The 12,870-nt window shown below is 49.4% G+C and overlaps 1 protein-coding gene across 1 annotated transcript in view; it reads right to left on the minus strand.

Moving 5' to 3' along the window:
- The window catches only part of ankrd67 (ankyrin repeat domain 67), a 62,792-nt gene that overhangs the window by 23,909 nt on the left and 26,013 nt on the right, over positions 1 to 12,870 (minus strand). Inside the window, exon 2 of the mRNA XM_070884071.1 lies at positions 416 to 503. Coding sequence (XP_070740172.1) covers positions 416 to 503 — 88 coding nt within the window. The remainder of the gene's footprint in view (positions 1 to 415; positions 504 to 12,870) is intronic.

Genomic DNA, 12,870 nt, shown 5'->3' on the forward strand with positions numbered 1-12,870 from the left:
AGTCATGTTTGGCAGTAGGTAATGAATCATCTGACCATGAATGGAATGTTACAAGTTCACTTCTGAAATTGAAGGAAATAAAGTGTGCTTCCAGCAAAAACATCCCCACCTGTATTTTATAAATCTACGGATTTTTAAACAACATAGTTCTTTTCCATAAGATGTTTAAATTCACTTAGAAATAATCAACATAATTTGTCCATTATTTCAACATAATATATCAGATCTAAGCTGGTGCCCACAATTATTTTGACTTCAACCTTGCTTCCAGTTCTAACCTAATTGAAAAAGGAAGAAATAGTCTTGCAATTCTGGATATTAATTTATATTTATACTTGCTCCAAATGTCCAAGTTATCAGATGGAGAACAAGTCAAATTGTAATAATATTATTCGATGAACAGATATTTACTTACCAATATATTTAGCTTTTTGAACGGTCAGGCTGTGCAATATTGCTCTAGCTTCCTGTTGCAAGCACTTCCTCGTAAAAGGGATGAGTAACTAAACATCAAAGAAATAATTGCAACAGAAAACAACTGTCGAAATCTACATCAAATCAAAAGAAATGAGCTCAGTGCTGAAGAGCTTGGAGCAGGCTTCCATCTTCACCGCCTGGGCAGTGATCTGGAATAGTGGATCACATGTCCTTTATAGTATTCGAAATCAATTGAACAATAATTGGGCAGGTTCTATAAAAAAAGCAGGTGATCTGCTCCACCAGATTACTGCCCAGGTGGTAAAGACAGAAATCTACCCTCTTAAGTTGTCCAGTCCAAAAATCTATAACAGAGAAATTCTCGCCATTGTACCCCAGTACAACATTTATTTTCTGTTGCCCAAGACCATTAATTGCCCCAGAGACAGTTGGTGAGAGGGGAGCGACCTATAAAAGGCCCAGCGGGAGATCGAGAGCCAGCGGCAGTGGGTGAGAGGGGAGCGGCCTATAAAAGGCCCAGCGGGAGATCGAGAGCCAGCGGCAGTTGGTGAGAGGGCAGCGACCTATAAAAGGCCCAGCGGGAGATCGAGAGTCAGCGGCAGTTGGTGAGACATGGGAGCAGCCTATAAAAGGCCGAGCGGGAGATCGAGAGCCAGCGGCAGTTGGTGAGAGGGGAGCGACCTATAAAAGGCCCAGTGGGAGATCGAGAGCCAGCGGCAGTTGGTGAGAGGGAAGCGACCTATAAAAGGCCCAGCGGGAGATCGAGAGCCAGCGGCAGTTGGTGAGAGGGGAGCGGCCTATAAAAGGCCCAGCGGGAGATCGAGAGCCAGCGGCAGTTGGTGAGACGCGGGAGCAGCCTATAAAAGACCCAGCAGGAGATCGAGAGCCAGCAGCAGTTGGTGAGAGGGGAGCGGCCTATAAAAGGTCCAGTGGGAGATCGAGAGCCAGCAGCAGTTGGTGAGAGGGGAGCGACCTATAAAAGGCCCAGCAGGAGATCGAGAGCCAGCGGCAGTTGGTGAGAGGGGAGCAGCCTATAAAAGGCCCAGCGGGAGATCGAGAGCCAGCGGCAGTTGGTGAGAGGGGAGCGGCCTATAAAAGGCCCAGCGGGAGATCGAGGGTCAGCGGCTGTTGGTGAGAGGGGAGCGGCCTATAAAAGGACCAGCGGGAGATCGAGGGTCAGCGGCTGTTGGTGAGAGGGGAGCGGCCTATAAAAGGCCCAGCGGGAGATCAAGGGTCAGCGGCTGTTGGTGAGAGGGGAGCGGCCTATAAAAGGCCCAGCGGGAGCAGTGTCGGAGCGGCCTATAAAAGGCCCAGCGGGAGCAGTGTCGGAGCGGCCTATAAAAGGCCCAGCGGGAGCAGTGTCGGAGCGGCCTATAAAAGGCCCAGCGGGAGATCGAGAGCCAGCGGCAGTGGGTGAGAGGGGAGCGGCCTATAAAAGGCCCAGCGGGAGATCGAGAGCCAGCGGCAGTTGGTGAGAGGGCAGCGACCTATAAAAGGCCCAGCGGGAGATCGAGAGTCAGCGGCAGTTGGTGAGACGTGGGAGCAGCCTATAAAAGGCCCAGCGGGAGATCGAGAGCCAGCGGCAGTTGGTGAGAGGGGAGCGACCTATAAAAGGCCCAGCGGGAGATCGAGAGCCAGTGGCAGTTGGTGAGAGGGGAGCGGCCTATAAAAGGCCCAGCGGGAGATCGAGAGCCAGCGGCAGTTGGTGAGACGCGGGAGCAGCCTATAAAAGACCCAGCGGGAGATCGAGAGCCAGCAGCAGTTGGTGAGAGGGGAGCGGCCTATAAAAGGTCCAGTGGGAGATCGAGAGCCAGCAGCAGTTGGTGAGAGGGGAGCGACCTATAAAAGGCCCAGCGGGAGATCGAGAGCCAGCGGCAGTTGGTGAGAGGGGAGCGGCCTATAAAAGGCCCAGCGGGAGATCGAGGGTCAGCGGCTGTTGGTGAGAGGGGAGCGGCCTATAAAAGGCCCAGCGGGAGATCGAGGGTCAGCGGCTGTTGGTGAGAGGGGAGCGGCCTATAAAAGGCCCAGCGGGAGATCGAGAGTCAGCGGCAGTTGGTGAGACATGGGAGCAGCCTATAAAAGGCCGAGCGGGAGATCGAGAGCCAGCGGCAGTTGGTGAGAGGGGAGCGACCTATAAAAGGCCCAGTGGGAGATCGAGAGCCAGCGGCAGTTGGTGAGAGGGAAGCGACCTATAAAAGGCCCAGCGGGAGATCGAGAGCCAGCGGCAGTTGGTGAGACGCGGGAGCAGCCTATAAAAGACCCAGCAGGAGATCGAGAGCCAGCAGCAGTTGGTGAGAGGGGAGCGGCCTATAAAAGGTCCAGTGGGAGATCGAGAGCCAGCAGTAGTTGGTGAGAGGGGAGCGACCTATAAAAGGCCCAGCGGGAGATCGAGAGCCAGCGGCAGTTGGTGAGAGGGGAGCAGCCTATAAAAGGCCCAGCGGGAGATCGAGAGCCAGCGGCAGTTGGTGAGAGGGGAGCGGCCTATAAAAGGCCCAGCGGGAGATCGAGGGTCAGCGGCTGTTGGTGAGAGGGGAGCGGCCTATAAAAGGCCCAGCGGGAGCAGTGTCGGAGCGGCCTATAAAAGGCCCAGCGGGAGCAGTGTCGGAGCGGCCTATAAAAGGCCCAGCGGGAGCAGTGTCGGAGCGGCCTATAAAAGGCCCAGTGGGAGCAGTGTCGGAGCGGCCTATAAAAGGCCTATACCGGTGCAGCTACAGCGGGAGAGAAAGCAAAATAGAAGTAGAAAGTAATCAAAAAGTGACGTCACAGCCAATGGGGTAAGTGATTGGCTGGTGATTGGTGAGTAGCTTTTCTTTTCTTTTTTATATCAGTAAGTGAACTGTAACATTGTTACTACCAATTTAAGGGTATCTAAGGTTAAGACATGGCAGGAGAGCTCGGCCATGTGATATGCTCCTCCTGTACCATGTGGGAACTCGGGGACACTTCCGGTGTCCCTGGGCGCTACGTGTGTGTGAAGTGTATCCGCCTCGAGCTCTTGACGGTCCGCGTTGCGGAATTGGAGCTGAGGGTGGATTCACTCTGGAGCATCCACGATGCTGAGAATGACGTGAGTATCACGTGTAGTGAGTTGGTCTTACCGCAGGAGAAGGGTCCACAGCCAGATAGGGAATGGAAGACCAGCAGGAAGAGCAGTGCAAGAAAGATAGTGCAGGGGTCCCCTGTGGTCATCCCCCTGCAAAACAGATACACTGCTTTGAGTACTGTTGGGGAGGATGACTCATCAGGGGAGGGCAGCAGCAGCCAAGTTCATGGCACCGTAGGTGGCTCTGCTGCAAAGGAGGGCAGGAAAAAGACTGGGAGCGCGATAGTGATAGATGATTCGATGGTGAGGGGAATAGATAGGCGTTTCTGCGGACGCAACCGAGACTCCAGGATGGTATGTTGCCTCCCTGGTGCAAGGGTCAAGGATGTCTCGGAGCGGGTGCAGGACATTCTGAAATGGGAGGGAGTACAGCCAGTTGTCGTGGTGCACATTGGTACCAACGACATAGGTAAAAAAAGGGATGAGGTCCTACGAAACGAATTTAAGGAGCTAGGAGCTAAATTAAAAAGTAGGACCTCAAAAGTAGTAATCTCGGGATTGCTACCAGTGCCACGTGCTAGTCAGAGTAGGTAGGAATCGCAGGATAGCGCAGATGAATACATGGCTTGAGCAGTGGTGCAGCAGGGAGGGATTCAAATTCTTGGGGCATTGGAACCGGTTCTGGGGGAGGTGGGACCAGTACAAACCGGACGGTCTGCACCTGGGCAGGACCGGAACCAATGTCCTAGGGGGAGTGTTTGCTAGTGCTGTTGGGGAGGAGTTAAACTAATATGGCAGGGGGATGGGAACCTATGCAGGGAGACAGAGGGAGACAAAAATGAGGCAAAAGCAAAAGACAGAAAGGAGATGAGGAAAAGTGGAGGGCAGAGAAACCCAAGGCAAAGAACAAAAAGGGCCATTGTACAGCAAAATTCTAGAAGGACAAAGGGTGTTAAAAAAGCAAGCCTGAAGGCTTTGTGTCTTAATGCAAGGAGTATCCGCAATAAGGTGGATGAATTAACTGTGCAAATAGATGTTAACAAATATGATGTGATTGGGATTATGGAGACGTGGCTCCAGGATGATCAGGGCTGGGAACTCAACATCCAGGGGTATTCAACATTCAGGAAGGATAGAATAAAAGGAAAAGGAGGTGGGGTAGCATTGCTGGTTAAAGAGGAGATTAATGCAATAGTTAGGAAAGACATTAGCTTGGATGATGTGGAATCTATATGGGTAGAGCTGCAGAACACTAAAGGGCAAAAATCGTTCGTGGAAGTTGTGTACAGGCCTCCAAACAGTAGTAGTGATGTTGGGGAGGGCATCAAACAGGAAATTAGGAGTGCATACAATAAAGGTGCAGCAGTTATCATGGGTGACTTTAATATGTACATAGATTGGGCTAGCCAAACTGGAAGCAATACGGTGGAGGAGGATTTCCTGGAGTGCATAAGGGATGGTTTTCTAGACCAATATGTCGAGGAACCAACTAGGGGGGAGGCCATCTTAGACTGGGTGTTGTGTAATGAGAGAGGATTAATTAGCAATCTCATTGTGTGAGGCCCCTTGGGGAAGAGTGACCATAATATGGTGGAATTCTACATTAGGATGGAGAATGAAACAGTTAATTCAGAGACCATGGTCCAGAACTTAAAGAAGGGTAACTTTGAAGGTATGAGGCATGAATTGGCTAAGATAGATTGGCTAATGATACTTAAGGGGTTGACTGTGGATGGGCAATGGCAGACATTTAGAGACCGCATGGATGAATAACAACAATTGTACATTCCTGTCTGGCGTAAAAATAAAAAAGGGAAGGTGGCTCAACCGTGGCTATCTAGGGAAATCAGGGATAGTATTAAAGCCAAGGAAATGGCATACAAATTGGCCAGAAATAGCAGCGAACCTGGGGACTGGGAGAAATTTAGAACGCAGCAGAGGAGGACAAAGGGTTTGATTAGGGCAGGGAAAATGGAGTACGAGAAGAAGCTTGCAGGGAACATTAAGGCGGATTGCAAAAGTTTCTAGGTATGTAAAGAGAAATAGGTTAGTAAAGACAAATGTAGGTCCCCTGCAGTCAGAATCAGGGGAAGTCATAACGGGGAACAAAGAAATGGCAGACCAATTGAACAAGTACTTTGGTTCAGTATTCACTAAGGAGGACACAAACAACCTTCCGGATATAAAAGTGGTCAGAGGGTCTAGTAAGGAGGAGGAACTGAGGGAAATCTTTATTAGTCGGGAAATTGTGTTGGGGAAATTGATGGGATTGAAGGCCGATAATTCCCCAGGGCCTGATGGACTGCATCCCAGAGTACTTAAGGAGGTGGCCTTGGAAATAGTGGATGCATTGACAGTCATTTTCCAACATTCCATTGACTATGGATCAGTTCCTATCGAGTGGAGGGTAGCCAATGTAACCCCACTTTTTAAAAAAGGAGGGAGAGAGAAAGCAGGGAATTATAGACCGGTCAGCCTGACCTCAGTAGTGGGTAAAATGATGGAATCAATTATTAAGGATGTCATAGCAGCGCATTTGGAAAATGGTGACATGATAGGTCCAAGTCAGCATGGATTTGTGAAAGGGAGATCATGCTTGACAAATCTTCTGGATTTTTTGAGGATGTTTCCAATAAAGTGGACAAAGGAGTACCAGTTGATGTGGTATATTTGGACTTTCAGAAGGCTTTCGACAAGGTCCCACACAGGAGATTAATGTGCAAAGTTAAAGCACATGGGATTGGGGGTAGTGTGCTGACGTGGATTGAGAACTGGTTGTCAGACAGGAAGCAAAGAGTAGGAGTAAATGGGTACTTTTCGGAATGGCAGGCAGTGACTAATGGGGTACCGCAGGGTTCTGTGCTGGGGCCCCAGCTGTTTACATTGTACATTAATGATTTAGACGATGGGATTAAATGTAGTATCTCCAAATTTGTGGATGACACTAAGTTGGGTGGCAGTGTGAGCTGCGAGGAGGATGCTATGAGTGACTTGGATAGGTTAGGTGAGTGGGCAAATGCGTGGCAGATGAAGTATAATGTGGATAAATGTGAGTTTATCCACTTTGGTGGTAAAAACAGAGAGACAGACTATTATCTGAATGGTGACAGATTAGGAAAAGGGAAGGTGCAACGAGACCTGGGTGTCATGGTACATCAGTCATTGAAGGTTGGCATGCAGGTACAGCAGGCGGTTAAGAAAGCAAATGGCATGTTGGCCTTCATAGCGAGGGGATTTGAGTACAGGGGCAGGGAGGTGTTGCTACAGTTGTACAGGGCCTTGGTGAGGCCACACCTGGAGTATTGTGTACAGTTTTGGTCTCCTAACTTGAGGAAGGACATTCTTGCTATTGAGGGAGTGCAGCGAAGATTCACCAGACTGATTCCCGGGATGGTGGGACTGACCTATCAAGAAAGACTGGATCAACTGGGCTTGTATTCACTGGAGTTCAGAAGAGTGAGAGGGGACCTCATAGAAACGTTTAAAATTCTGACGGGTTTGGACAGGTTGGATGCAGGAAGAATGTTCCCAATGTTGGGGAAGTCCAGAACCAGGGGTCACAGTCTAAGGATAAGGGGTAAGCCATTTAGGACCGAGTTAAGGAGAAACTTCTTCACCCAGAGAGTGGTGAACCTGTGGAATTCTCTACCACAGAAAGTAGTTGAGGCCAATTCACTAAATATATTCAAAAGGGAGTTAGATGAAGTCCTTACTACTCGGGGGATCAAGGGGTATGGCGTGAAAGCAGGAAGGGGGTACTGAAGTTTCATGTTCAGCCATGAACACATTGAATGGCGGTGCAGGCTAGAAGGGCTGAATGGCCTGCTCCTGCACCTATTTTCTATGTTTCTATGTTTCTAACTGTATCATAATGGATAAGATTCTGCTCTTAACATAGTACTGATTGTTATTGCTGTCTTATTGTTTGGAGCCTTTCTGTAAAAAACAGCCCATCAGAGGTTGTGTTAGAAGTGAAGAAAACTTTTCCTTAGCATTGAATGATTGGTGTTCTTGCTGGGAAATGGTCAGGAAATTGAAATTAAACAAAACCAAAAAGGTTTATTAAAACTGTCATGTATTCAACCAGCATTGTACCCCATGTATAATCTGATCTAAGTTGTACACTGTGAGAACAATGACCACTAGGTGGGAGACACTCCTAACCTGGGCCTTCAGGTACAAAAGGGGAAGCTCCACCCACCTTCATCACTTGGAGTGCGAAGGAATAAAGGACAGGTCACAGACTGACCTTCTCTCAAGCATCAATGAAATATGGAAAGCCTCCTCAAGTCGATTCCAGGGACGGTGGTTTTTCAGGACGACATCCTCATCACAGGTTACGATACTGAAGAACACCTCCACAACCTGGAGGAGGTGCTACGCAGACTGGACCAGGTAGGGCTGCGACTGAAAAAGGCGAAATGCGTCTTCATAGCTCCAGAGATAGAATTCCTGGGGATGAGGGTAGCAGCAGACGGGATCAGCCCTACTGCGTCCAAGACAGAAACAATCCAGAGAGCACCCAGACCCCGTAAAACGACGGAGCTGCATTCGTTCCTGGGGCTCCTGAACTATTTTGGTAACTTTCTTCCAAAATTGAGCACGCTGCTAGAGCCGCTACACGTGCTCCTACGCAAAGGTCGCAAATGGGTCTGGGGGGACAGCCAGGAAAGGGCTTTTAACAAAGCACGCAATTTGTTATGTTCCAACACTCTGTTAACACTATACGACCCATGTAAAAACTTGTGTTAACGTGCGATGCGTCATCCCATGGTGTCAAGTGTGTGTTGCAGCATGTCAATGTCAAGGGTCAGTTACAGCCGGTAGCTTATGCCTCCAGGAGTCTGTCCCAGGCAAAAAGGGGTTACGGGATGGTAGAAAAGGAGGCGCTCGCATGTGTATATGCTGTAAAGAAAATGCACCAGTACCTGTTTGGTAGGAAATTTGAGCTGGAGACAGATCACAAACCCCTAATGTCCCTTTTGGCCGACAACAAGGCCATAAATGCAAACGCATCGGTCCGCATACAGAGGTGGGCACTCACGTTAGCCGCCTATGACTATACAATTCGGCACAGACCGGGCACCGAAAACTGCGCCGATGCACTCAGCAGGCTCCCACTAGCCACCACTGAAGGGGCTACCGAGCATGCTGCTGAGATGGTCATGGCTGTTGAAGCTTTTGGAAGCGAAGGCTCACCCGTGACAGCCCGTCAGATTAAAGTCTGGACAAATAGAGACCCGCTATTGTCTCTCGTCAAGAAATGTGTCCTGAATGGGGAATGGGCAGCCACGTACAGGGCAGCCCTGAGGAATTTAAACCATTTCACAGGCGCAGGGATGAACTCTCGATTCAGGCCGATTGCCTACTGTGGGGAAACCGCGTAGTCATGCCCCAGATGAACAGAGAGGTGTTCATCAGAGAACTCCAAAATGAGCACCCAGGTATTGTCATGATGAAGGCAATTGCCAGGTCACACGTTTGGTGGCCAGGGACAGATGCAGATCTGGAACTTTGTGTTCGCAGGTGCAACACGTGTGCCCAGCTCGGCAATGTGCCCAGGGAAGCCCCCCTTAGCCCCTGGCCATGGCCCGCTAAGCCTTGGTCACGCATCCATGTGGACTACACAGGTCCTTTCATGGGAAAAATGTTTTTGGTTGCAGTAGACGCCTACTCCAAATGGACCGAGTGTGAAATTTTAAATTCAAGCACATCCTCTGCCACGGTAGAAAATCTACGGGCAATGTTCGCCGCCCACGGTCTACCGGACGTCTTGGTCAGCGACAATGGCCCGTGCTTCACAAGCACTGAATTCCAGGACTTCATGGCAGGCAATGGAATTAACCATGTCAGAACGGCACCGTTCAAGCCGGCCTCAAACGGCCAGGCAGAACGAGCAGTGCAGATAATCAAACAGGGGATGCTCAGAATCCAAGGGGGTTTCCTACAAAGACGCTTATCATGCCTCCTGTTGATCTATAGATCCCGACCACACTCGCTCACAGGGGTTCCACCCGCAGAGCTGCTAATGAAAAGCACGCTCAAAACCCGGTTATCCCTTATACACCCCACCATGAAAGAAATTGTCGAGAGCAGGCGCCAGCCACAATATGACTACCATGACAGGAATGCGAGGGCGCGATGTATTGATGTAAATGATCCTGTTTTTGTCCTCAGCTACGCTGCAGGGCCCAAATGGCTCGCAGGCACTGTGATTGCCAAAGAGGGAAATAGGATTCTGGTAGTTAAACTTACCAATGGACAAATCTGCCACAAACACTTGGATCAAACAAAAAGGAGGTTCTGCAACCCCATAGAAGAAGCAGAGGAAGAACATGATGTAGAGTTCACTCCACCACAGGTGACCGAACACCGGAACCAAAGGGAGGAGAGTCACTGTGGGCAGTCTGGATAGGCCTGAGGCACCGCAAACAGCAGACACTCAGGCCAGCACCCAACAACTGGAGCCCCAACTCAGGCGCTCTACAAGAGAGCGTAAACTACCAGAGAGACTCAACCTGTGATCCCAATAAGACTTTGCGGGGGAGGTGATGTCATGTATTCAACCAGCATTGTAACCCATGTATAATCTGATCTAAGTTGTACACTGTGAGAACAATGACCACTAGGTGGGAGACACTCCTAACCTGGGCCTTCAGGTACAAAAGGGGAAGCTCCACCCACCTTTATCACTTGGAGTGCGAAGGAATAAAGGACAGGTCACAGACTGACCTTCTCTCAAGCATGGGCCTCGTGTGCATTTATACTGTATAGTAAGGACCTATCAAAAACAAAACATTCCTTACCAGTGATAAGGAGGCCAGCACTGAGGACTGTGTCATGCTTTATCTAAGGTCAGGAAACCAAAGGGAGGCGGGAACTGACAGGTCCACAGATTAAATGCCTCTTTCAGTAATCCTTATGGAGCAGGAGAAGCAGGGGTGCTCTCTCCGGCCCCTCAAGGAAGTCCAGCCTCGATCGGCAGCCACCACCACAGTGACATCTCTCCCCCTCCCGATCACTTGCCGACCTCGCTCCCCACTCCTGACCGCTTGCTGTTGTCGCTCCCCCTCATGATTGCTTGACGTCCTCTTTCTTGTTCCTCCCAATTGGCAATGTCCATACACAATGATCCCTCCGCTGGCTGTGGTCTCCTGCCGCTGGTGTTCCCTCCCAGCCGCAGCCCAGTCTGTCCATTTGGCCGGCTGCCGGGTGGGAAACAGAACTAAAAAATGTGAATGAGGTCCGGCTGTTAAGTTCGGCTGGAGTTCCGCTTCTCCAACCTTGCCAGGTTCTTTGGCCATTTTCTGCCTCCTCCCGCATCCTCCCTACCTACCCGTAAATATCGAGGACACTATATTTCCCCACATCATTGGTTCGTCTTACTTGACTAAAACCAAATGACCTGTAACTATACTTCCTTTAAGAATTCTCCTTTTAAGCCTGACTAAAGCTTATCCCCACAGCTTTCTGTTTAAAACCTGACTGACTTTGCCACTTTTATTGGGCCTGGCTGAGAGTGACTGTTTCTGTCTCTGTCTTTATCTCAGTATTCATAGTCAGAATGGATTGCTTACCAGAGCACACCTTCCAAGTGCCCAGGTACATAGAAACATAGAAAATAGGTGCAGGAGTAGGTCATTCGGCCCTGCGAGCCTGCACCACCATTCAATAAAATCATGGCTGATCATTCACCTCAGTACACCTTTCCTGCTTTCTCTCCATACCCCTTGATTCCTTTAGCCGTAAGGACCATATCCAACTCCCTTTTGAATATATCCAACGAACTGGCATCAACAACTCTCTGCATAAGAGAATTCCACAGGTTAACAACTCTCTGAGTGAAGAAGTTTCCCCTCATCTCGGTTCGAAATGGCTTATCCCTTATCCTTAGACTGTGACCCCTGGTTCTGGACTCCTCCAACATCGGGAACATTCTTCCTGCATCTAACCTGTCCAGTCCCGTCAGAATTTTATATGTTTCTATGAGATCCCCTCTCATTCTTCTAAACTCCAGTGAATACAGGTCCAGTCGATCCAGTCTCTCCTCATATGTCAGTCCTGCCATCCCGAGAATCAGTCTGGTGAACCTTCGCTGCACTCCCTCAATAGCAAGAACGTCCTTCCTCAGATTAGGAGACCAAAACTGAACACAATATTCCAGGTGAAGCCTCACCAAGGGTGTGAGGTGGTTACCAATTAATAAGACAGGCTAAAACATTTTTTAAAAGCTTTGATGGAAAACAACTTCAATGTTTATGCCATTAGTATGTTAATCACCTTTTGTCTTGATGTTATTTTATAAAAACTCGTGTGATTACACGATTTTCGCCGACTTTGCGACCGGATTTTCACTTCAATTTGACCTTCCGCGGCGAAAACCTGGTCGGCGGGATCTTCGGGCACATTTTTGTGGTGGCGCTTCCACGTACCGCCAAGGAGAGGTGCGCTGGCGTGAAACAACGTGCAACGCTGTGTATTGCATTACCGTCATACTTTCGGCACTCTCCACCATGTCCAGAATACTGACAGGCAAACTGTAAAGTCCTGTCCCCTCAGTACAGATTCACACGAGGCATGTAGTGAAGTTAAGGTAACTCTGGACCTGCACCTTTATTTCACAGCTCTGGAATGCTGCACTTGCCTGAGACCTGTCCTTAGATACCTGTCTCTTGCAAGTGCACCCCCGGTGGTAAGGTATGCTGGTGGTTACAGGTCATATCTTATTACAGTCATGTATAGCATGTTAGGATACAGTTATATATAATAATGTAAGATACATGACATCACCCTCCCCCAAGGTCTTATTGTCTTTATAGGTTCAGTCTCTCAGGTGGTCTGCGCTCTCGCGTGGAGCGTCTGAGTTGTGGTTCAGTTGTTTGCCTTGGTGTCTGTTTTTCTTTGGGTGTGGTTGCTGGTAACTCGCCTGGGCTGTCTGTTTTGCTTGGTGTGATTGTTGTTGACTCGCCTGGGCTGTCTGTTGGGATTGCCCTTTCCTCAGGTTGTTCCCTCTGTCTGTCCACCAGGTGTGGTGCGAGTTCCACATTGTAGTCTGCCTCTGGTTCCGCAGTGTTGTTGGTAAATCTGCTTTTGACTTGGTCTACATGCCTCCGGCAGGTTTTGCCATTGTCCATTTGTACTACCAGTAGCCTGTTTCCTTCCTTGCCCGTTACTGTCCCTGCAAGCCATTTGGGACCCCTGCCATCGTTTAGTACAAACACTTTGTCCCCTATCTCATTCCATCTCCCCCTCGAATGTCTGTCATGGTACTCAGTCAGCTGACGGCGCTTTGCCTCAATGATTTTGTGCATGTCTGGGAGGATTAATGAGAGCCTTGTTTTTAAAGTCCTTTTCATCAACAGTTGCGCAGGGGGGATCCCAGTCAATGA

The sequence above is a fragment of the Pristiophorus japonicus genome, chromosome 6 (assembly GCF_044704955.1).
Source record: "Pristiophorus japonicus isolate sPriJap1 chromosome 6, sPriJap1.hap1, whole genome shotgun sequence".
Lineage (NCBI taxonomy): Eukaryota > Metazoa > Chordata > Chondrichthyes > Pristiophoridae > Pristiophorus > Pristiophorus japonicus.